At 40.2% G+C, this 26,409-nt stretch overlaps 1 protein-coding gene across 10 annotated transcripts in view; it reads right to left on the bottom strand.

The window, feature by feature from the left end:
* Nucleotides 1–26,409, bottom strand: part of FRMD4B (FERM domain containing 4B) — a 352,925-nt gene that overhangs the window by 60,331 nt on the left and 266,185 nt on the right. For all 10 annotated transcript variants that reach the window (XM_044933559.2, XM_044933558.2, XM_044933560.2 and 7 more), the window contains 2 exons: nt 14,248–14,304; nt 13,427–13,449 (listed from right to left, as the gene is read on the bottom strand). In XM_044933559.2, the coding sequence (XP_044789494.1) occupies nt 13,427–13,449; nt 14,248–14,304 (80 nt within the window). The remainder of the gene's footprint in view (nt 1–13,426; nt 13,450–14,247; nt 14,305–26,409) is intronic.

Here is a 26,409-nt window from a genome sequence, read left to right as displayed (position 1 = left end):
GGGAAGCCCCTTCCAAGGCTGACCCAGCAGTTATACAGACAGAGCAGGTACCTCCATTCAGTCCCTAAAAAGAAATGCTCACACTCACTGAACATTATTAGGCTTCAGAGACTGGGCTAAAACCTCTCTACAGGTTCTGCTATTATCACCAGCATCCCTGTTACATAGATGTGAAAACTGAGATTTAAAAGAGATTTCATTTAAACTCAGCAAGAAAGAAGCTGATATGATTCCAAGCCTACACTTGGACAACTCTGCCTAACTTCTCTAGTTTCAAAATGAAGGGACAGAAAACAAGGAAGGAGAGCAAAGGAGAAAAGAGAAGGCTTTTGCCAGCTTAACTTGAGGTTTTGGAATTTGTAATTATAGTGGCTACTCATTGATTCTACTAAACTTAGTTTCTAGGGTAAAGATAGGTTGCTTTTTTAAAACTAGATAATCTGATTTTAGATGGTGAGGGACAGGGAGGCCTGGTGTGCTTCAGCTCATGGATTGCAAAGGGTCAGACTAGACTTGATGATTGAACAACATAATCTGGTGTAGTAAAAAACTGGATTAAACCACAAAGATCTGATTGCAGATAACCAGACTGAATATGCATTATCACTCAGTGTTTCTTAAACCAAACCAACTACTATATGTAGCTGTCCTCTAATAGCAAAGATTCCAAACTTAGTTTAAAAAAAAAAAAAAAAAAACTTTTTAAGAGCTACAAAGTCAGACTCCAGTCATTTTTAGCAGAATTTTAGGGCATGCAAGCCCATCTGAGAAGCCCAGCATCCAACAAAGGTTCCTTAAACCACACAAGGTGTTCCTAATCCCTGATTTTTATTTTTCAAACTTTATTGAGTTTGACACTTTTTTTTTTCCAGCTGTGCTACCCAGCATGTGAGATCTTAGCTCCTGGACCAGGGATCAAACCTGCACCCTCTGTAGTGGACTCAGGTTATCTCAATCACTGGACTGCTAGGGAAGTCCCTGATGCCCCATTTGTAATCCTAGCTAAAAAGTTCAAAGTAAAATCTCAACCCTTGATGAGTTCTTTCTGTTACAGGATAGAGGGCTTGGGAGCAGCTGGAGAAAGAGGGAAACAAGCAGTCAATCTCATTCATAGTCAATCATATGCCAAGGCAAAAAGCTAGGGCTCAGATCCACCCGATTCTAATGCCACCACTGATTACTGCAAACAGTTTTTAGTAAAACTGCTCACAGACTGAGACGATTTCATAATAGCTAAAATAAAGTGCCTGCCTCACTTCCCACCCCTTCAGACCAAACCCTTCCAGCTGGTTAAGAAATATGAGTTAGTCTGGTCCGACCCTGAGTTTGTAGATGTGGGAAACAGGGCCCAGCGACCAAAGACTTACCAGGGGCCTTTAGCTGAGGTGGCGCTAGATCAAGAGGACCAGAGGCTGTCTGGCTGGTTCTCAGGACTCCAGGTTTAAGCTGAGCTGCAGCAGGGGAGGAGGAGGAAGGAGAGGAGGGAACTGGGAAGCTGGGTGGAGAGAACAGGGGGAGGGGCCGGAAAAGCCAGACGGGCTGGGCCAGAACTCTTCCCCTCCCCTCCCAAGTCAGAGGGTCTTTCTATTCTTGGGATTTCCTCCCCACCCCATTTAATCAGGTCTTGATCGCACCTCAAGCCAAATCAGGCAGTCGCCTCTTTGGAGTGGAAAGTGAGAACTGAAAGGATTATAGAAGCTAGGGATGTCCCCATCCCTTCTGGGAAAAGGAGGGACACCCCACTTCATCTTAATCAGATGCAGCTCCTTCCTTGGGGTTCTGCTGTGAGCATACATTCCTAGGCTGCCCTTGGTTTCTAGCTGCCTTGGACCTCTCTGCTCCTTCACAAGACAATAAATTAGAAACTTCTGTGGCTCTAAAAGAAAAAGCGCATGTGCTGTGTGACAGACAAGTGCTCAGCATTTTACTTATACAAAAAGAGAAAGAGAGAAAAAAAAGGATGTCATTCAATCCTTATAGCAAACTGAGGTGTAGGAGCTGTTTCTAACTTACAGATAAGGAAACTGAGGCTTAGAGAGGTCACCTGGCTGCCTGCCGTCCCACCAGAGCTGGTACATGGGCAGCCAGGGTTGGGACATAGGCCACTGTAAAACCATCACATACTTAGAATCAAATCAACAGACGTGCTCTGGCTGGCCCTAGACCTGTGATGTGCAGTAATAAGGTCAGGACCTCGAACTGGATTCAGTTCCAGGTCTCCATGTTTATAGGACTTACCTAAACTAACCTATGTAAGCCTCGGTTTCCTCATTATAAAGACAGGGATACTGATGTGTTTTCTGGCATTCTTGGGAAGATGCTATGAAGCTATGTTGCTATGAAGGCACCTGCCTATGTTCATTAAATGTATTCTTTCCTTTCTGATCACAGCATAGGAGACCATCAATTATACCAAACACTTTACTTCAATCATCCTCAGAACAGGCTAGGGGTGGTTTCTTAACACTGAGAAGAATCCCCAGTGGGTGATCTAGGTTAGAGTTGCCAGATTAAACATTTAGAACACACACTAAAAAAAGTTATCCCTTGTTTATTTTACGTGTTCAGTCTGGCAATCCTAACAGTTGGTAATAAACCACATGGGTAAAGAACTTTGGAAGCAGCTTGGCAAGTCCCTAGTTGTAAGTGGCTTTAGGGTTGATTCAACAGAACACACGGTAACTGGTGGAAGTGCAGCCTTCAAACTTGCTCCTCCAACATCATGACCAATCCGTGGAATTTGTACCAGACCCTCCTTATCTCTGCATTCTACCAGAGACAAGAAACCAGCTTGTGTTGTGGGAAACTCAGCGTCCTCTCATCTAGAATTCCTTTGTTAAACTCTTGTCTGTTGTCTAACTTGTAACCAAGGACAAATTACTCTGTCCATCTGCATGCTTGATAGGGATCAACTGTCAAACTACTTTTTTTTTTTTAGAATCTGAAGAATTTCTTATAATAATGAAAATGTGATGAGAGACTTTTTTTTCTAAACATTAGCCAGCTTGCCAAGAACTCTGATCCTGTCTACTTTGAAACTTCACGTCTTTTAGAAGAAATATAATCCACAAAAATGACTTAGGCTGAGAATGAGGTTAACACAAAAATCTGTAAATATTGAAAATAAAAACACTTTAGAAATTCAGAGAGACAGAGGGTAGAATGGTGGTTGCCAGGAGTTGAGGGGAACCCAGTGAAACCCCAAGGTCTGAGCCAGGGCTGATGATATTCCACTGCTGCCGGAAATGAGAATTACAGGTACCAGGCACAGTTCAAACGCTTTTATGGGCATTTTCTCTCTTGATTTTCATAATGGCCCTAGGAGGTCTAGGTCATGTTATTGCCTGTGCCTCAGACCTGGGAGATCATACGTACTGAAATCAGAAAGAGGGCTAAGAGGTTCCCAGACGTACATGCAAAAGGACTTTTTTGCAGAATTCTGTGAGGTTCCACCTTCATCAATGGAGTACCTGTTTAGACGCCTACAAGAGGATCCTTTCTTTAATAATCCATCTAATACCCAGGCCTTACAGTTTTCAACAACCAGGACCAAGCTACACAATTTGCAATACCCAGTGAAAAATTAAAATGTGGAGCTTCTTTGTTTAAAAAATCATGAGGAATCTCAAGATGGCTACAGAAGAGTGTCAAACTGAGCGTGGGTCCCTTCTGAGCAGAGGGCCCTGTGTGACTGCACAGGTCACACCCTGGTGAAGTCTGCCCCGCCAACAGCATTTTTCCCTGGTAGGTTTCCACTGTCTTAATTGCTTCCTTTCTGCCTGCCCAGCCTCAGGCGCCTGTGCCCAGAACTAAATGAGCCTGTTCACAAAGGCACACAGGCCCCCAGGGGCCAGCAGGTTCTGGACAGGGCCCCCCACATGCCGGGGGGAATCACAAGCTCGCTGCCTTGTTGCTCTGGGGTGGCAGGGAAGGGCTTTAAGCCTTGGTTTGGGAAGTTTCTGTTAGGTCAAGTGGGTAGTGTTCCATGAATCTTACATTCATTTTGAAAAATGATGCAGTGTCAGAGATCTGTAGGTCACTGTGCTCATCTATGAGTTTTATAACAGTACAAAATAACACTTAAAAAAATTCTGACATAAGCACTGTATATTCATTACCAATAAATGAAAACACACTGACATGTGAAGAAGGCAAATTGCAAACATTTCTATCCCACCCATCCCAAGATAACTCTTAGTCATGACCATAGTACCAGCTTAATTTTTTTTTTTTTACCTCTACCATAAACAGGGCAAATTTGTTTTGCAAATTTGAAAGCTGTTCAGAGAGTAGATCTTAAATGTCCTCATCACAAGAAAAAAATTTTTGTAACTATGTATGGTGATGGATTTTAACTCGACTTGTTGTGGTGATCATTTTGTAATACATACAAATATTGGATCATTATGTTATATACCTGAAACTAATATATGGTTACAAGTCAATCATACCTCAATTAAAAATTTTTTTTTTACTTTTTAAAAAGAACTTTAATTATTCTTATTTACAGATGGGAAACTGCAGTAGAGAGATGTTCAATAACACAGCTAAGATTGTTCACCAGTGAGAAGCAGGATCTGGAGTCAAACTCAGTTTTGCCTAACTTCAGAATCCACTCTACAGCAGTCTTTGTGGTGGGGAGTCTGTAGGTGTGCAGAAAGAAAATACTACATCTTCTAATGATACTTTCTTTGTATGCATTCTTTGAACATGTTACTCTATGTCACTGCTTTTGATGATGACTCTTTTGTGAGTATTTTACAATATACATGATGCTAATACAGTTCTCCATGTCTACAACTATGGGCTTCCCTGTTAGAGCAGCTGGTAAAGAATCTGCCTGCAGTGCACGAGACCCCGGTTCAATTCCTGGGTTGGGAAGATCTTCTGGAGAAGGGATAGGCTACCCACTCCAGTATTTTTGGGCTTCTCTGATGGCTCAGCTGGTAAGGAATCTGCCTGCAATGCGGGAGACCTGGGTTCGATCCCTGGGTTGGGAAGATCCCCTGGAGAAGGGAAAAGGCTACCCACTCCAGTATTCCGGCCTGGAGAATTCCATGGACTGTATAATCCATGGGGTTGCAAAGAACTGGATGTGACTGAGTGACTTTCACTTTCAAATCTATAACTGTATAATGAAATAAATAATTAAAAGTATACAAATGAATGGGGCTGTATGAACAAAACAATTTAGAGGTTACTGCACTGTGCTATAACTTACAGACTAGTTTTTATACATGTATCATATATTTGAATATATTGGCATATATGTTTTTTTTAATAAAAAAAGGATGATACATATGCTTTTTTCTATTTTCTATATTGTAATCATTTTTCCATGTCAATAAATATTCACCTACAAATGTATTCTAATGTAAGTACTGAGCTTCTTAAGTGTTACTTTTGATAAGATTTCATGATTTAGAACAAGGATCTGATATCCATCCTACATTCCAAAGCCTTCATCCCACCCTCACTCCAATGAATGGTGGAGTGTCTGGAAGCCAGGGACTCTCTTTAAAAATACATCTCTCTTCTCAAAAGAATTGAAATTCAGGACTCAAAAAAGATATTTGTGTTCATATCAGTATTATTCATAAGAGCCAATAAGTGGTGTAACCCAAGTATTCACTCACAGATGAATGGATAAGCAAAAGTGGTAAATGCATATAGCGGAATATTAGTCCTAAAGTACAGGAAATTCTAACACATGGTACAATATGGATGAAACATGAGTACATTATGCTGAGTGAAAGAAGCCAGTCACAGGAAGACAAAAACTGTATGAGTTCACTTATATAAGGCATCCAGAATAGGCAAATTCGTGGAGATGGAAAGTAGAATGGTGACTGTTAGAGGCTTAGGGGGAAGGAGAGAAGGGTTATTATGTAATGGGGACAGAGTTTCCATTTTTCAAGATGGAAGATCTTGGAGATGGATGTGGTGATGGTTGTCCAGCAACTTAAAATGGTTCAGATGGGAGACTTCCCTGATAGGCTGGTGGTGAGCAGTGTGCCTACCAATGCACAGGACATGCACTTGATCCCTTTTCTGGGACGATCTCACATGTGTCGGAGCAACTAAGCCTGTGCATCACAACTACCAAAGTCCACAAGTTACAGTCCGTGCCCACAACAAGAGAAGCCACCACAATGACAAGCCCGCACACTGCAACAAGGAGTAGCCACCGTTTGCCACAACTAGAGAAAGCCCTAGCGTAACAACAAAGACCCAGCACAGCCAAAAATAAATAAATTAAAAAAAGAAAAAAGTTAAGATGGTAAAACAACAACAATGCATCTCAGTATACTCGATAGACTTAGTGGAAGCAAAGTCCCAAGTACTAAGTCTTCATTCTGTACTAGGCATCCTGCAAGGTGCCTGACCTCATTCAATTCTCACAACAAATCCCTTAAAGCAAAGGGACCTTAGGGAGGTGGATGAATCTAGAACCTATTATACAAAGTCAGTCAGAAAGAAAAACACAAATATCGTATATTAACGCATATATATGGAATCTAGAAAGATGGTGCTGATGTACTTATTTGCAGGGCGGCAATGGAGATGCAGACATAGAGAAAAGACTTGTGGATACAGGTGTTGGGGGGGTGGGAAGGAGAGGGTGGGACAAATGGAGAGAGTAGCATGGAAACACTATCATATATAAAATAGATGGCCAGTAGGAATTTGCTGTATGACTCAGGGAATTCAAACCAGGGGCTCTGTGACAACCTAGAGGGGTGGGATGGGGTGGGAGGTGGGACGGAGGTTCGGGAGTGGGGGGACATACGTATACCTATGGCTGATTCATGTTGATACATGGCAGAAACCAACACAATATTGTAAAACAATCATCCTTCAGTTAAAAACAAATAAATTTTTTAAAAGGGACCTTAGGTTCAATGGCTTGAACTGGCTCAAGGTCATGTCACTAGTAGATGAGGAAGGCTTGTCTCATTCAGCTCATGCCTGCCTGTCTGAATCCAGGGCCCAGAACTTTCCAGTGTCTCTTATAAAGGATGTAAAATGACTGTGGCTAAGTAGTAAAAGACCGGAAACTTAGTCTGCCTCCACCACAGCCCTTCGTGGTCCAGTGCCTTGTATATTGTTAGGTATTCGGTGTTTAATCTATTGAATACAAGGGTGAATAGGGTCCAGCAATGAGAAAAAGACCAAGCATTCCAAGGTCAGTGCTGATGGAGTGCTCATTTCCTGCCTTCTCACTCTTAAGCTATCTCCTCAAGTGACTAATATTAGACTTGGGCCGCTCCATTGATAACACCGCTTACCAGAGAGTCCACTGCCTGCTGCCCGCACTGCCTTCCATCAGGGACAGCAAGGATCTGTGGAGGGTTCCTGATACATGTGTAAGTCAGAATGGTACTCTGAGACGGTAGGGGAGACCTGGGGACTGTAGGTCTGGTCCTGTCAACCTGAATTGTCATGGGTATGTCACTTGTTAGTTCATCATGCGTGAAATGAGGGTTCCAATGCATAATATGGGGGCAGCCCTAATACTCTATCTGCAGAGCAGATGAAAAAGCACCCACTGTATGGGATGGATGATTCTTTCCAAATTCAGGGCTCTTCAGAAAAAGCAAGTTCAGAATTTGATGAATGTTTACCTTAAGAGCTATTGGAATTAAAATTGAGAGATGTAAGAATCTGACAGGCAGTACAAAGAAAAGGAACTGCTTATCTTTTAAAAGCATTTTAATGCTAAGCCTTTACCAAATAATTAAGCCCCACTTCACAAAGTGAAGTACACAGAACACCGGTCTGGGTGAGGCTCGAACATCAGGGACAAGAAAGTGTGGGAAACACTGTTTATGTGTTTTCTTCTGGGAGATCTGCCATGCACAGGAGTGGATTTGAAACTGATCAAAAAGAACTTAAACTCTGTTGAGTTTTTTTTTTCAATTTATCTATTTTTAATTGAAGCATAATTGCTTTATAGTATTTGTTGGTTTCTGCTTTTAACAATATAGTTCCCGCGCTTATTTGTCTGCAGCTCCCTACTTGTTGTTATCTTGTGTGTTTATTCAATGTAACAACTCAACATCTGGAGAAGTCATGGGGAAATGTTAAACCATAATTGAGTAATATAAATATTACCCACACAAAGTTTCTTAATCTCAGTTGTAACGTGGGAATAATATTCCACCAACCTCATGAGTAGAGATGATGATTAACGAGTTACTGTTTGTAAACCATGTAAAACAGCCTGACACATAGAAGTACTTACCAATCATTAAAACTAAATATTAATGTGCTGAACTGATTGATAAAAGAACTATGTTTAAATCAAGCCTTAAATTAGCCATAACACCAAGAGAAAGAAAAGTTATTTCTTACTAGGTTTTTCACAAAAGCTCTTTGATGATTCATTAAAGTTCTGGCGTGAAATCAGACAGAAACATTAAATTTTTGTCAAGTCAGCCTTCTTTATTCTGTCAGCACGGAAGGTAATGATTCTTACAAGTTTAAGTTTGTGTTAGAATACTAAAAAGGAGACTCCTGACAAAGGTCAAGAGCATCAGGCATGGAGTCCTAACTGGGCCACTCCTGCCATGTGACCTAGACAGTCCACTACTTACTCTCTCCACAGTTCAGTTTCCCCCTCTGTAAAACAGGGATACCACTAGTGCCTGTCATCACAGGATTGGTGGGAAGGTTCAGTGGACTAACACTAATAGCAACAGTAAAGCCAAACAACAGAGGCAAAGCAACTGAGTTCCAGATTCCAGAGAAGTTAGTTACCCACAGTATTACAGCAAGTACCTGGGCCTGGATTTGAACCCAAGCAATTAAATCCCAAAGCTCCTCTTCACGTCTGCCTCCCATTGATATAAGGACATACTCAGCATAGCACCTAGCCCATGGGAGCTGCTTTTTTTTTTTAAACATCGTCACTGATTTTAAAGGTCCCAGAAATGGAATGGTACTTTAGAGCTTTAAGTGCTCTAGAGGTAACAAGTAGGAGGACAAGTTCTTTAAAAGTCTTTGATTTTTTTTCCCCTCCCTTCATTAACTCCTCTCATCCAGAGAAGTTCCTTTCCCATGGGAAACAGCTGCTATTTTTGTAGCACAGCTGTAAATTGTGCATTATTCCTATCCATTTGAAGCTAGGTGACAATATGCTATCATTCTGACCCAGCACTGAAATGAAATTGTAGTCACTTTTTCTTATAAGCAGAAGTGCCCTAGTCACACAGTTTCTTGGTAATTTCCACCTTTCAGGAGCTTAAAAAAAGAAAAGAAAAGAAATGCCTTGCTTTTACAAAGTCGTTTGCAGCTGGCTCAGTGATAAAACCTCGCCGTGTCAGCTTTCAGGAATCCTGTGTTTGTCTGTGTTGTGTTACCCAAGTAGCTTGTTATCTTTGCAGCTTAAGGGCTGACTTGGAAATTCAGGCTGTCAACTATTTAAAGAAAATGGAAGTCCTCACGCCACTATTTTAATTAACTTTCCAGAGAGCAAGGTTTGGTTATGATAGTGTTAACTTAAAATACTCTGAAGGAAAGAGGGCAGAAACAAAATGAGGAGGAGGATTGTTGTTTTAAAAGGCATTCTAGGAAGAAGAATTTGAACATAGCCACGATGGAGAAACAGTATAGGGTATGTAAAGAAAAGAGAAGAGAGTCGGGAACAAATATTAAGGAGTATGAATGGTAGAGCGTGGCTAGTTAAAACGTATTAATGCAGATTATATGGGGCCTTGAATGCCAGGTTAGGGTTTTGGAAGGTGGATGTCTATGCAATGGGAGATAAGAGATGTGTGGAAGTCAACAACGATCACATTTATGTCTTGGGAAAATAACAGGGGGTTATGTTTGGGTATTATGTATTACACAATGGAATAGGAACAGATCCAGGAACTCACTGACTATGTGAGTGAGTTTGGCCTAAAATTTCCATCCATTAATTTGTTAAATGGTGATGATAAAACTGTGGTAGGAACTGAATGAAATCAGGTATGGACTATTAAAATAATGTTACAGAAAGCAGTCAAACAATCAACACACACATGCATACTTTTACAGTCAGGCTGACTGGAGGAGACTGACGGCTGAGAAAGCCGGCGTTCTGATAGAAGTAAAGAAGGGAGCTGTCTGAGGTGGAGGAGAAAGGTGGGAGGGAAAAGGGAAAATCCTGACAGATGATTCAAGAGAGAAAGGAGCTTATACAAGGGGAGGCAGCGGGGGAGTTGGTCTGGGGGTTGGGATGCTGGCGGGTTCAGCTTTAGAAATGCTAAATATGAGAAAGAATGAGATATTTACAAGGAGTGGGTGGCCCAGAGCAGCCTCAAGAATTAGGTGTTCAATCAGTGTTTTAATTGAAAATGCCACATGGCTCTACTCCACGAGGGTAGTACTTGAAGATCTTTATTGAGCCATAATTAAACCTCAGTGAGCAAACTCAGTGAAGTTCTAAAAGCCATGGCATGTAAGCCAAGAGAGATGTGGAGTTCAGAATTGTCACTGAGGGAGCTCTGGATAGAAAAACAGATTCTCTGGAAGGAATCAAGGAAGTATCAGGCGTATATAAGTTCCCTTTCAGCACTTCATACTTTACCTCCTTTGAGGAATTTGCCTTTGCTTGTTCCCACTGGAGAAACATCACTTAGAAAAATAATCACAGATAACTCCAATCCCAATTATACAAAGATGTTCATCGAAGTATTATTTATATCAGCAAAAAATGGGAAGCAATTCATATTTAAGACAACAGGGGAGTGGTAGATTATGTCCATCAATTTGATGGAATATGAAAGTGGTGACTGGAGGAACCATTCTAAGCACTTTATATATATTAATTCAATCAGTCATCATAGCAATTCTATGGGGTATACACTAATAAAAGCCCTATTTTACAGATGAGGAAACTGAGGCTTGGTAAATTTAAATAACTTGTTCAAGATTGCACAGGTAATAACGGGCAGACCTGGGACTTCAGTGAGTCTGTCTGGTTCTAATGTCTTCACTCTAAACAGTATATAACATTGCCATAAATGCTACTTTTTATTTTTGCCTGGTTTTCCTAAATTAGTTTTATAACAAAACTTTGGAGGAAAAATATACCCTCTCCATTCAGGGGAGGAGGAGATCAAACAGGGAAGGAGTCGTGACAATGAGCGAAAATTCTTCTTTATATACCCAATGACAAAAGCTCATATTTCCTATTCTTTCAATCTCATCAGCAATAACTAATGCTCGTACAACAAACTATAATCTACAAAGTCCTTGAATCCATTCATAGCGCCAAAACTACCCAGCCAAGTCTCATTTTCTTCAGTCCCAATTTACAGATGAGGAAATGGAGGCTGAGAATGAGCACAGGGCTCATTCAATTTCATGGTGCTGGTTTCATGATTCCCAGTCCCAAGCTCCTTCTACTACTCAGCATGGTTTAGACAATTTCAAAACACTGTCCACCATTTCTTTAGTAATCACTCAGGAAAGCACCAGGAACACACTGAAATTAAGGAAAACGATTAACTTCGGTTTGGCCAGACTAACTCTCCAAACTTGACATCTTAGGGCTAAAAGGTCTGGGCTACCCAAGTACAGTTCTTTTTAAGACTTCTTCTGCCTCAGGCAAGCCATTTTCCCTAAAGGAGGTTTGCGGAATCAACCTTTTTCTCTTTCATTCTTTCCCCTGCCATGTGATTACAGCTTCTTCATACCTGTGTAGGTCCCAAAAAGCTCTTCAGAGGTTGCCAAGAGATGGGACAGGATGATGATAATGAAGAGGGAAATAATGATACTTTAATAGCTAATAATAACGGCCAAAGTGTATAGAGAGCTTGCTGCACGCCAGATACTGCTCTGGGCAATGTTTCCATACAGTTAATCTCACAACAGACCTGTGAAGGAGGTGCCATTATCTTGATGGGGAAATGAGGCTCAGAGGGTGTCCATCACATGCTTGACCAGGAGAAAGTGGGGGAGGAAGGGTTAGCAGTCCACAAACAGTGGAGTCTGAGTTGTTGGCCCTGAAAGCCTTCATTTATAAATCAACTTCAGACTCAGCCCCTAGCGAAGGAATTCCTTGCATATCTGATCTTCCTAGGAAATATGGCTCCTCCAGGGAAGACAAGAGTGGAGAACACAGCCGCTCTTGATGTTAACGACCTAGAGACTAATTTATCTTCTTTTTATGCCTTGACATTTTCTTTTAATTAAAAAAAAATATCAAAGAAGCTATCAGGGAAGATTTGTTGGAGAAGGAATAGGCTACCCACTCCAGTATTCTTGGCCTTCCCTTGTGGCTCAGCTGGTAAAGAATTCACTTGCAATGCAGAACTTGGTTCAATCCCTGGGTTGGGAAGATCCCCTGGAGAAGGGAAAGGCTACCCAGTCCAGTATTCTGGCCTGGAGAACTCCACGGACTATACAGAGTCGGACACGACTGAGTGACTTGCACTTTCAGTAATTTTTATGATTCCTTCAAAGCTTATTCACTAACCTAAAATTTTTTTTTTTAATCACAGAACAGAGCTAAAAAGAGAATGCGGTGAGTGGATCTTGGCATGTTAAGTGGATGCCTCAGTCATTCTATCAAATTAAATGGGCAGATGTGGAAAGTGCACTGAGTTTCTGAAGTGAAGCATGACTCTGTGACTCCAAGTTTTCAAGCCTGGAAGGCATGATCTGGTTATCAGTCTGTTAAGGAGCACACTAGTCAAAGACTTGGCGGGGAATGAATACTAGTTGATCTGTAAATAATTTACTGGTAAAGTTTACCTGGAGTGGAACATTAACACGGTCGAGACGAGGCTTTCAGCCAGTCGTCAGCCTGTGAGCTGTTTTGAATCGGAGGCCTGGCCTCCACCTTTAACCCTTTCTACTACCTCCAATGGCAACTATTGCATGAAAAGAACAGACTGGAGAGGACAGAGGAGGGTGAATTCAAATATAAACACTCTCTGATGATTTGGCCAGTTAGGCAGTTAGGACCAGTAAGTGTCTCGGTGGCAATAATACAACTGTTAGGTCAAGTGTATGAAGGGTGAGGCCCCTTCAGGGCAGCTGCAAAAAGAAAGCCCCTATTAATCCCTTAACTAAGCAGCTGATGGATTTAATCTTTTTGTGCTTATAGTATATCTCTTCAAACACAGGATTAGTATAAGTTTAAAAAATCAGCACGGGTTACCCAAGCTTTTTATAGATTTTTTCATTTGCTAACAGATGACAGAAAATAGAACTTTGGAGCATTTCTGAGAACAAGTTCTGTCACTCCAGCTTGGAAAGCTTCATTGCCTGGATTCATTCACAAAAGAATAGGTTTCTATTTGAAGAGGAAAGAGACCTCCGTCTCTCGCCTAGGGATCTACTTTCTTTTGATTTTGCATCCATTGTTATTTAAAATAGCATTAAAAGATTCAGCGAGTTATTCTGCATAATTATATCAGAAAAGGAACCATACCTGGTATAATCCCCTTTGGCTTCCTAAAAAAAAAAAAAAAGAGAGAGATGATCAGTTTGTACTGATGTTAATCAAGCTAAAAGAATTTTTACTCTTGATCATTGTCTACTCTTAAAATGCCCAAGTTTTGTTTCGAATTTTTTTTTTTTTTTTCACAAGGAACATTTTCCCTATTTAGCACACTGGAGAAAAATGTGGCATTTAGGACATTGCTATTACTCATTAATTTTTCTTGTTTTTTCACAGACAAGACAAATCTATCTGAAAACGCATAGATGGTTATTTCTCCTTTTAAGTTTCGAAGATCACGTGATAAATGCTTGTCTACCAGAGCAGCACACTTTTTAGTCTGGATGCAGACCTTTTAAATCATTACACAGATAAACCAACACATGCCATTTACTTTCTTTTTTTAAACCAGCATAGAACCCACTGTTTTTCTACTATGCATGCCTTTAAGAATTAAAGGGCTCTTTAACTCAACCTCAAGCAAAAGTATACAAAAGTTACTAAATTTAAATGCAGATTACAGCTGTTGTGACAACTGCCACCCAGAGCTCTTTGCCAGGAATATGGTCTTAACACTCCTTCCTCAGTGAAGTCTAAATTTCATTTTCTTCTGAGACACACAATGCCACATTCTCCCTCATCATGCAAACCACACGAAAACAGAACACGGTGGCTCACATCTTATTCTGGCAAACAACCAGGCGACTTTAGAACATCAGCTACTGGCCCATGCAAAAGTTTTCGAATTTCAGGCAGTTCACAAAACCCAATACACAAAACAAGCAAGTAAAGAGCGGTTTGTCAGTTCTTACCTGTAGAATGAGTGCCGCTAACCTGAAGATAGTTTCGCTGTCTACTTCGATTTGCCCCTGTCGGAGGAAAAGGAAAGCATCACTGAACACAGGCTGCCCTAGGTCGTAGCAAATGGCTGTGCAGTTCGGGAAGCTGTCACAGCTTGGCACCTCCAGTTTACGATCAAATGCAGATCATACCATTCCAGAGGAAAGGGAGGGGGGCGTGGAGAGACACATCCAGGGTTAAGGGGAAGCCACAGGGTGTGTGTGTGTGTGTGTAAAAGAGAGAGAGAGAGTGCGCGCTTTAATTTGCTGTGGGAAATTGTGTTTTGAGAGCAGTATTCTGGAAGGAACACATATGACTGAAAATTCAGACAGACTCTAAATGCATGAATAATTTTTATCTAAGTTCATTTTTACGCTCCGATTTTCTTAGTTTGTTCAGTGTTTTCCTGCATCATAGCAATTATTTTGGTATACATACACAATGCAAATATTATAAAAAATGTAAGTTCCACTTCTGTGTCAATGAGACTCTTGAATTAATATTTATAGTTTTATAGAGAAAATGTAAAGCCTTAAGAACCAGTTACAGCAAATGCTTAAAAGGCTAAAATTCTGTTGCTTTATACTGAAGTTTGATGAATCCTAATTTATCCTTTTTCCAGTATTTTATTTTTTAAGATCCCAAAGAAGAATAGGAGTTTCAGGCTGTAATTAACAGGAATACTTACTCAGGAAGGGATACACAAGTGTGTGTGTGTCGGAGGGGGGGGCGGGGCGGGGGATGGGGGACTGCCTCTATCAATAATACTCACATATACCTTTGTTTATTTTGTTAAATGTAATGACATAAGTAAATACCATTATTGCATTGTATGATAAATTCAACACTGAGTAGTAGACTAGGGTCATTATTTAAAAAACAATTTTTGGGGGTAAGATGCTAGCTTATAAGCATTACCACATGCTAAAACAATTCCATATAACCCTCTCCTTGTGTAAATCCTGTATAATTAGTACTCAGACTGCATAGTGTTTAAGAACACAGGTCTGCAAATGGCCCTGCACATTTTCTTTCTCCTTTCTACATGTTGAATCTGGGCTGAAGAGTTTTGTAATTACACCAAGTGTATCACTGGTAAGTACTTTAGTAGTTTTAAAGTAAATGCGCATTAGGTAGGTTTATAGGAGCAGTTAGCTCAGTGAGAATTTCTGGAAGGTTTATGCTTCTCTCTCAAGTTTCCAAATGACTTGACTGGGCTTCTCAAAAAAAGGAAAAAAAAAAACCCAAAAAACAAAAACTAGTAACAACAATTCTTTTAGAACTCATAAAATAAAAATATACAACCCCCAAATCGGGGATGTTACAATGTCAGCAGTGATAATTATCTGTGTTTCCCTTTTATTACAGAATGAAAACAAATTAACTTCATTTGCCAACATCTAAGTATTCCTTCTGAAACCTGAGGCAGAGGATCTGCTTCAAAGTTTTTTGCTTCAAAAGCTGACAGGCCCAGAGCCTTGGAATTCAAAGCTCGCCTATAATCTCTAGAAACAGATTATAAAATCAAAGAAGCCAGGTTGATTGCAGAAATCAATTGCCCTCTGTCTTTCAGGCAAGAGACAGTGGTTTTCTAATCTGGTGAAAGATGATGAAGCAGTTAATCCAACAGGTGAGGAAGGCGCTGATCAAGATTTAAATTTTAGAAAGGCTGAATCCCTTCTCTTCAAAGAAAAAGAAACTCATGCAGAGAGAGGGGAGCTTCTGGGGGGAGGGGTGCTAAAAAACATATTTGAGTTTGAAATTAGACCTGACCTCGTTAAGTCAAATTTGTCTTAAAATTGGAGAGACATCAAGTGTGTTAGTTCAAATATTAAAAAAAAAAAAACAAAAAAAAAAAAACCTAAACTAAAGATGAATAAAATATATTGAAAATTATTGCCAACTCCTCTGCCACCCTGTGACCCCTCTGCTTCATCAGAATCTTAGATGAGTCATTTGAACAGTATTTTACACACCAACTTTTCAATTTAGTAAATGGAAGTCCAGCAGATAAAAAGACCTCAAACAGATACTTTTAAGGAAGCTGCCAAATATTTCTCTAACTTAGAAGAGTCATTAAATATTGAAAATGCTGAAATGAGGAGCTGAGGTATGAAAAGTACCAGGCTGGGACAGCTCTAGAGGAATAGGGAGGCAAATACGAACCTCACCTGTGGATTTTTTCACCTACACAGTTCAGTTCAGTTCAGTCGCTCAGTCATGTCCAACTCTTTTTCACCCAATGGACTGTAGCACGCCAGGCCTCCCTGTCCATCACCAACTCCCAGAGTTTACCCAAACTCATGTCCATTGAGTCGGTGATGCCATCCAACCATCTCATCCTCTGTCGTCCCCTTCTTCTCCTGCCTTCAATCTCCCAGCATTAGGATCTTTTCCAATGAGTCAGCTCTTCGCATGAGGTGGCCAAAGTATTGGAGTTTCAGCTTCAACATCAGTCCTTCCAATGAACACTCAGGACTGATCTCCTTTAGGATGGACTAGTTGGATCTCCTTGCAGTCCAAGGGACTCTCAAGAGTCTTTTTCAACACCGCAGTTCAAAAGCATCAATTCTTTGGCACTCAGCTTTCTTTATAGTCCAACTCTCACATCCATACATGACTACTGGAAAAACCACAGCCTTGACGAGATGGACCTTTGTTGGCAAAGAAATGTCTCTGCCTTTTAATATGCTGTCTAGGTTGGTCATAACTTTCCTTCTGTTAGGTAGGTAAAATAGGAAAAAAGAGTCCAAAATGGTGGTGGCTAAAAGACAAGGAAGGGAAAAGCCTGAGAAAATAGAACAAAAGAAGGTCCGAGGACCGGAGTGAGGACCTCAGGTAAAACAAATACCACTCCTGACTGGCCCAATTTACAGAGGACAGGCCCAGGGAGAGATAAACATATAAATAGAGGAGCCAAAGCTAACTCTCTCTCTCTCTCTTCCGCATGCTGGGGCGCTCTTCTCCTCATGTCTTTGGATCGACGTGCCCTCACGCCTCGATGGATTTTCCTGCTATCTTCTAAATAAAATAGAGCTGTAACACTGAGCTGTAACACTGATTTGTCTAAGAGCTATAACATGGTCCTTTTGAGACCTGAGAGCTATAACACAGTCTATCCAAGACCCGAGAGCTGTGACACATGGAGGGGGTTTTAATGTCCGTCACTCCAAATCTTTGTTGTGACGAGACAAAGAGCCGAGGAACATACACTTGCGTGACACTTCCAAGGAGTAAACGTCTTTTAATTTCATGGCTGTAATCACCATCTGCAGTGATTTTGGAGCCCCAAAAAATAAAGTCTGACACTGTTTCCCCATCTATTTACCATGAAGTGATGGGACCAGATGTCACGATCTTAGTTTCTGAATGTTGAGTTTTAAGCCAACTTTTTCACTCTCCTCTTTCACTTTCATCAAGAGGCTCTTTAGTTCTTCTTCACTTTCTGCCATAGGGTGATGTCACCTGCATATCTGAGGTTATTGATATTTCTCCCGGCAATCTTGATTCCAGCTTGTGCTTCATCCAGCCCAGCATTTCTCATGATGTACTCTGCATAGAAGTTAAATAAGCAGGGTGACAATATACAGCCTTGACGTACTCCTTTTCCTATTTGGAACCAGTCTGTTGTTCCATGTCCAGTTCTAACTGTTGCTTCCTGACCTGCAAACAGATTTCTCAAGAGGCAGGTAAGGTGGTCTGGTATTCCCATCTCTTTTAGAATTTTCCAGTTTGTTGTCATCCACACAGTCAAAGACTTTGGCATAGTCAATAAAGCAGAAATAGATGTTTTTCTGGAACCCTCTTGCCTTTTTGATGATCTAGCGGACGTTATCTCTGGTTCCTCTGCCTTTGCTAAAACCAGCTTGAACATCTGGAAATTCATGGTTCACATATTGTTGAAGCCTTGGAGAATTTTGAGCATTTACTTTAGTAGTGTGTGAGATGAGTGCAATCGTGCGGTAGTCTGAGCATTCTTTGGCATTGCCTTTCTTTGGGACTGGAATGAAAACTGATCTTTTCTAGTCCTGTGGCTACTGCTGAGATTTCCAAATTTGCTGACATATTGAGTGCAGCACTTGAACAGCATCATCTTTTAGGACTTGAAATAGCTCATTCGGAATTCTATCACCTCCACTAGCTTTGTTTGTAGTGATGCTTCCTAAGGCCCACTTGACCTCACATTCCAGGATGTCTGGCTCTAGGTGAGTGATCACACCATCGTGATCATCTGGGTCGTGAAGATCTTTTTTGTACAGTTCTTCTGTGCATTCTTGCCACCTCTTCTTAATATCTTCTGCTTCTGTTAGGTCCATACCATTTTGAGCCCATCTTTGCATGAAATGTTCCCTTGGTATCTCTAATTTTCTTGAAGAGATCTCTATTCTTTCCCATTCTATTGTTTTCCTCTATTTCTTTGCACTGATCATGGAGGAAGGCTTTCTTATCTCTCTTTGCTATTCTTTGGAGCTCTGCATTCAAATTGGGTATATCTTTCCTTTTCTCCTTTGCCTTTAGCTTCTCTTCTTTTCACAGCTATTTGTAAGGCCTCCTCAGAGAGCTATTTGTAAGGCCTCCTCAGACAGCCATTTTGCTTTTTTGCATTTCTTTTTCTTGGGGATGGTCTTGATCCCTGTCTCTTGTACAGTGTCACAAACCTCTGTCCATAGTTCATCAGGCACTCTATCAGGTCTAGTCCCTTAAATCTATTTCCCACTTCCACTGTATAATCGAAAGTGATTTGATTTAGGTCATATCTGAATGGTCTAGTGGTTTTCCCTACTTTCTTCAAATTAAGTCTGTTTGACTGCTCCAGCCACCTACACAGTGGCCCCAACACAATTGTGGTGGAGGAAGGCACCGGGGGGATGCAGAGGTACGGTCCTTGAAAAGTACCATTCCAGGAGGAGAGGACAATGCCTGGTTTGACAAAGCTCCACATTCTTTTAAACATCTTAGCCCCCACCTCACCTTTTAGTTAACCACTGTCCTGGAAATCCAAGGCAACATATTTTATTTTAAGTTCCAGTACTGATTGTCAAGGTTATCTGACCTGTGTGTGGAGTTCATCCCAAACAATGGATGAACCAAGAATAATACGATTTTGCCTGGTTCTCAGTGCTTTCATATGGTGAAACTTAATTAAGACTTATACAGAATTCTAGAATTTCATGCCTGAAGGGTAAAAGTTCTTTAGAAACTGCAGTCTGCTCTGGAGAGAACATTTCTTTCACTTACAACCATGGCAACAGCGGTAACATTATAGGTATTGGGCAAGCTAACACTTGAGAAAGGGATCACCTCAAAGACAGGGGTAATGGGATCCTTCAGTGGGTTTCCATGACTGTTAAGGATAAACAAAGAGAAGTAGAGATGTGAGTCAAATGATGTAGCTGAATGCACAGAGGTAACATGAAACAGTACCAAGTGCTGGGGCTACATTCCCACTGCTAATTTAACTGGATTATGGATTCCATCACTAGGGCACTGGGTTCAGGCTCCACTTTGGACATCCTATCCTTGTCTTTGGCTTGTTAGCCCAGTTGATCAAGACATCATGCTAATGAGGTGAACTCTAGGTTTTGATTCCCAAGTAGGTGAACAGGATAAAAGAAAGTTTTAGAACTTGCAAGGGAACTTAGTGAAAACATGACTCCTGTGATTTTACATCCTCAGTGATGGCACTGAGGAACAGGAACGAGAAGCGTACTACTCAATCGCCCAGCAGATGTTGACTCTGCACTCTTTCTGCTCTACCATGCGTTAGTTAACTGAATTAGCTGTGACTCCAGTGCAAATCTCACCAGGAATCTTCTAAAAGCATGCTTCCGGTAAAAATGCAATCAGATGAGGCCAGAAAAATGACTCCAATGCCACTTATCCTGTTGGTAGGACAGCATGTCACCATCAAACACACATATTGACAGTAGAATGGGAAAGCTATTTTTGAAGACCCATTCTGCATTTTCTGTATTGATACAGTCCTCCACGGAAACTTATTCTGAACTATAGCAGTGAACATTAATAATCTGGTCACAGACATTAGGATTGAGAACTACTTGATAAAATGTTGAGAAATCCCAGTTTGTTTCCAAGTCTATTACTTTAGGGTTAAATCTACAAAAAAAAAAAAAAGAATTAACTTGTAGAACATTAACAAATAAATGTAGAAGAAATGAAAGAGATAAAAAATTACTGTTTGCAACAATTAGTACTGATGTACTGATTCATGCAGTATTGATGCAGGTAATAAACTTCAATAAATAAAAATAACGATTGGTTTTTTAAATATATTGCTATATATTTTATATATATATAGATATATATTCAAATGCTATTCATTTGGTATATATTCAAATGCTAAGAAAACCAAGTAAAACTACTTTTATAAGAAAAATCTAAAAAAAAAAAATTGGGTGAAAATTAGAAGAGAAACAGGTCAGAATATTTACATAATCACAAAGGGTTACTCTACAGGGGAAAATTAATTACAAAGGGGAAAACAGTAATTCCTCAATGTTGAAACCTGACAAGTACTATCCTACCCAAGGGATGAGATATCACCAGTAATTAGGAAAACCAGCCTCATGTGCCTTCTGATGATATGTACTGAGAAGAATGTGTGTGTGTGTGTGTAAGTCGCTCAGTTGTATCTAACTCTTTGCAATCCCATGGACTGTAGCCCACCAGGCTCCTCTGTCCAAGGAATTCTCCAGGCAAGAATACTAGAGTAGGTAGCCATTTCCTTCTCCAGGGGATCTTTCGGACCCCAGGATTGAACCCAGGTATTCTGCACTGAAGGCAGATTCTTTACTACCTGAGCCACCAGGGAAGCCCTGAAAAGGGTGTAACTTCATCTATATACAGTGCTGTGCTAGTACATGTAAATGTTTCACAACCAGAAATGGGGAAGGGGGTACAAGAACTGATTTGTAGAATTTGTTGATTTCCATGAAATCAACATGTAAACATTCCCACCATAGTGGATTTCAAGCTGTCATTATGGTATTACAGAACATAGCGTTGGGAAGTTATGTGAGAATTGGCTCTCATAGCTGGTACTGACTGACTCCAGCATACTGCTGGGTAGTATTCCTGCCAAAAATACATCACTAGATCTAATTATGAGGAACCTTGAGACAAACATCTGGCCCGTACTCTTCAAAAATGTCAGTGTGATGAATGCCAAAGAAAGGCTGACGAACTATTTGCAAGCAAAGAAGGTTAAAGAGTTCTAATAACTAAATGCTGTGTATTACATCAAATGCTTGATCCCTCTGGATCAAGAGGGAAAGCTGTTATAAAGGCACTACTGATATAAAACTGAACTGTATGTTAGGCAACATATAGGTTCAAGGTTAAGTCTTTTGAATGTGATCACTGTCATATGGTTCTATAAGAGATGTTCTTGATCCCAAGAAATACACCGTGAAATATTTACGGGTAAATAGTGTAACTTACTCACAAATGATTCAGGAAAAAAAATGAAACACATCTGGAGGTGTGTAGGGGGAGAGAGAGAAACAGTACAAATGTGGAAAATGTCAACAATTGGTGAATTTGGCTTGGCAAACATACTGGCATTTCTTGTGCTATTCGGGCAATTCTTCTGTAAGTTTGAAATTATTTCAAAATAAAAAGCTTGTTTAAAAACGGATGTATTTTCCTGGAGTGCTGGATATCTATTTGTTTTGATTTCCTCTCCCTTCCACCCCGACTCCCCTCTGCCCCCACTTTCAGACCATCCCATTCTTTTGGAGAACTGCTTGCTTCCTTCCTCACTGGATCTAATGGAAATACAATCATCCTTCTGTGGGCGAGAGATGGAGGATGGTTCAAAGACTTCTCCCTAGGGATTTTCCAAATTAGAACTAAGGGATCTCTCTGGTGATGAATGACAATGGGAAGATGTGGACCAGAGACAATCAGCGACCGTAGATGGACAGAAAGGAGCGTCTTAATATTGGTGTTGGGTATTGACTGTATCCACTGCTAGGCTGGGCCAGACTTCAAAGCCTGGTTAAAGTTCAAAACCTGTAAAGAATGATACCTTGTTTGCTACCTACATGCTCTTACCTTGGTTTACTAGTAAGCCTGCAAACAGTGAGATGAACCAGTGGGATAAGGACACAAATGAATGAGTTGGTACTAGAGGATCCTGGGAGCCTCTCTAATACCTTCTGTGCACACGACTACATGGAGGGAGGACTCTGCCAGGCAAGAGAAACCAGAGCAACTGGCTGACTAATTTTGTATACAATCAGGCAGGGAAGGGTCCACATCAACACTTAATACCTACCTACCATCTAACAAGACAGTTCTCGCTAGGCCATAAAAACATACTTGCCTGGTGAAAGGAAATAAAATTTCCTATTTTCTAGGAGTTATCATGCCCCTAAAGGGCCAGGCCATAAATACCACACTTGCACTCCCTTCTCCCCATGTGTAAATAAGCCAGTACTTTCTCCTTTTTCATCCAAGCTAGTTGTGAGAGGCAATGTCCACAGAGGATGGTCTCAGTGAATATTGTCTCCATTTGTTCTTTCAGATTGACCTCAGTACAGCTAACAAGAAGATAATTTCTTCATGGAGGTAGGTGGTCTGTCCTGTACATTGTAGAGTATTAAGCATCGCTCCCAGCCTCTGCTCACTAGATTCCAGTAGCAGCCTCCCCAAGTTGTGACAACCAAAAATGTCTCCAGAGTTGCCAAAGGGTTCCTTTGGGAACACGAATTGAGAACCATTGCTCTAGATTCACTAAATTTATTCCTAGATTAAGCTAGAAACATCAGAAACCTACAAACCAGAACCAAAAGGATTTCCCCAGGTAAAACTCTTTTTCCTTTTTAAACTGTGTTCTAGCACCACTCTTCCGGCTTATGATGAGAAACAAAATAAGAAATAAGCCTCAGAAATTCATTATTTTAATAACTTTAGGTGTGTTGTTCAGGACATGGTTCATTACACCATATAATATCCCTTTACGAGGACCCATGAGAGCAGTTTCTGATTCTTAGGACCAGTGATAACTATGTTCTTTTCAGCAGCTGCTTTGTTTTTAACCTTAATGACCATTGTGCTTTATGTAAGTGATTGTAACACCCTCAAGCGTTGGCTCTTAAGGGAAAATGGATTTCAAATTTGTAGCTAAATGGCTTTATATTCACCATGTTGAATGTTTTACACTAACCTTAACTTGGCAGCTTCTAATTATTTCCACCTTTGTTTTCTCACAAATAATTCTTATTTCATCACTTAACACATTTTAGAGTTTTTTTTTCCCCTTTTTATTGAAGTATATATGGTAAAATGCACAACTCTGTGCAGCTTGATGAATTTTGATGTGTGTATATACTCACATAACCATCACCTGGATCAAGATATCAAACATGCTTACTAATTTTTTCACCTTAGGGAAATGTATATATATTTTATAAACCACATCAAATTAAAAACCTGATTTTGTTAATTAGAAAGGTGCAAAATAATACTGCAAAATTGTTTCAGCTTGTAAATTTTTGATTACTAACCAACTTCAGGATTTCCCTTGCAATTGCCTATTATTTACTATTGCCTATCTGTGAAATGACCCTTTTTTTCACTTAGCTATTTTAGAATTTATTTTTACAACTTGAGCTACCAATACTAATGCTTTGTCTGGTCTATGGAGCAGAAATTGTGTCCTTCAAGCTGTTCACCTCTGGCATTCTCTCCTTCTCCTGTGAAGTCAGACTGGACTTGGGCCTCCCACACTGGAAGAATCTATGGGTCCTTGAGTACGTAATTTTTTTCTGAAACTCCTCAGTTCCTCCTCTGTAAAATGGGGAGTGATAATATTGAAGTACTGAGTTGTTTGGAGCATGAAGTATAAATATAAAGCATTTATCATGAAGAGTAGCCCCTCAAGACTCTTAGTGTTAATCTCTCTGCACTGATGTTTACCATGTTGCTTTTTACATCCTTATATATCATTATATCTACAGCTCTCTACTTTGGTCTGGGACACTGCTCAATTTTCATGTAGTTCCATAACATTTCATCACTCTTCCTTTATACTATGTCTCTGTATCTGAGAAAAGCTTTAACTTTCCATAATAATCTTTGATATTCTTTTCCACTTACGTTTTTAAAGAAATTTTAAAAATAATCTCATCAAGCTTTTAAAAAGATAAGAGTAATTTGTCTTCCTCTTTGGAACTATAACACATCTCTATTGAAATTGCTCTAAAGTGATCATAAAGCTTCATGATATAACATGCAGATCACCTACATCCTGTGTCAGGATTAATAATCAGTCTTTTACATTTTCCTATATAAATAAGCCACTTTTTTTTCATTCTACTAATCTGGTTATCCTTATGTAGGATTATTATTATTATTTTTAGTGTATTTAACTTATATTTAATTTCTTCACCAAAGCCAATAATGCTAATAAAGTTTGGCTAATTCATTTTTATTTCCTAGACACGTAGTGAAATTGTTTGTAAATAATATTTTGGTTCAGTTCTTTGCAATGTATGGTGGTATAACTGATGGCACTGTACTAAAGAAGACATTTTACTTAACACATCAAAATAGCACTTCTTCCAAACATTGCCGGTGGACCAACTTAAGTTAGTTCTGGACTAACTTTTTGGTAAGGTCCACTAAAGCACACCACACACATGCAGTATGCTACAGCAAGTCTACTCCTAGGTACACACATAACAAATATGTTTACATATGCCCTCGAAAGAGCAGGTGCTAGGACCATTATGGCAGTTCTACTGGTGATAACCAAATACTGCAAGCTACCCAAAAGCCCGTTTACATACATGTGAAAATCAAAGTCGCTCAGTCTTGTCCGACTCTTTGCATCTCCATGGATATACAGTCCGTGGAATTCTCCAGGCCAGAATACTGGAGTGGGTAGCCATTCCCTTCTCCCAGGGATCTTCCCAACCTGGGGATTGAACCTAGGTCTCCCGCATTGCAGGTGGATTCTTTAGCAGCTGAGGCACCAGAGAAGCCAATAAACTGTGGTATACTCATACTCTGAACTGCCATTCAGTGGGGAAAATGAATAAACTGGCTGCAACTACACACAGCAACATGAATGAATCTCATAAATATAATTTGAGCAAAAGAAGCTATATGTCTAAAAGGTATAAACTGTAGGACTTCAGTTTTATAAAATACAAAATCAGCCCAAACTAATAAATGCTAATATAAGTCTTGGTAGTGGGGGAATTAATGACTGGAACAACATGTGGGAGACTTCTCACGTATTGGTAATGTTTGTTTCCTTGACAGTGATGCCAGTCGCACGTATGTGTTCAATTTGTGAAAGTTCATTGAACTGCACCCTTACATCATATACACTTTCCTACGTGTACACTTTAATATAAAGAGAAGGAAAAAAACAGAACTACCAATTTTCCCTCAGTTTTTCCCATTTTCCCCATTTTACTTAATGTCAGTTTGATCCTGAGTTGCTCAGGTCCAAGGTCTCCTTTGGGTACAGAGTCGGGAATTGAGTAATCTGTGCTACTGTGTATGGTGACTGTGTTTCCACCTTCGAATGTAGTACAACCTTACTTATCTTCTTTATTGTCTCCATATCCCCCATCACCTCTATCTAACAGGTTAAGATCCTAGGGCATGGGTTTTTATCTATTCTGGCCCTAGCTATATCTCCAGCACCTAGAACACTGCCTGGCAGACAGCAAGTACTCAGAACATTTGTAGAATATCAACTAGAAGAGTAGTAACCGAAAAAGTTGTGAGAGGGAGCATTTTTATCTTTCCTTTTTAAAAAAGGAAGGATGTTTCCTGATTCACTGTGCAGTTGATTTGCCTTGATTTCCAGCTATCTGAACCATGAGAACAACCAAGCGCAGGTGTTCCATGGGTGTGTATCACAGTTTCAAAGATATAAGTAGTAGGACCAAAGTATCTGGATGGACTGCTTCTCAGAAACTAGATCACAATGAAGATAGGAGCCAAGAGAAAAAAGTATGCAGGATGTGAATTAGTGCTGGGTTGTGGGAGGATAACAGAACTGAATATACAGGTATGGAAATGAGAAAAAAGGATATGGAAACAAGAATAAGTGAATCAGATCATCTTTTTCCATGGTGGAGCCCAGGTATGGT

The sequence above is a fragment of the Bubalus bubalis genome, chromosome 21 (genome assembly GCF_019923935.1).
Source record: "Bubalus bubalis isolate 160015118507 breed Murrah chromosome 21, NDDB_SH_1, whole genome shotgun sequence".
Taxonomy (NCBI): Eukaryota; Metazoa; Chordata; class Mammalia; order Artiodactyla; family Bovidae; genus Bubalus; species Bubalus bubalis.
This window is presented reverse-complemented; position numbering and strand designations above follow the sequence as displayed.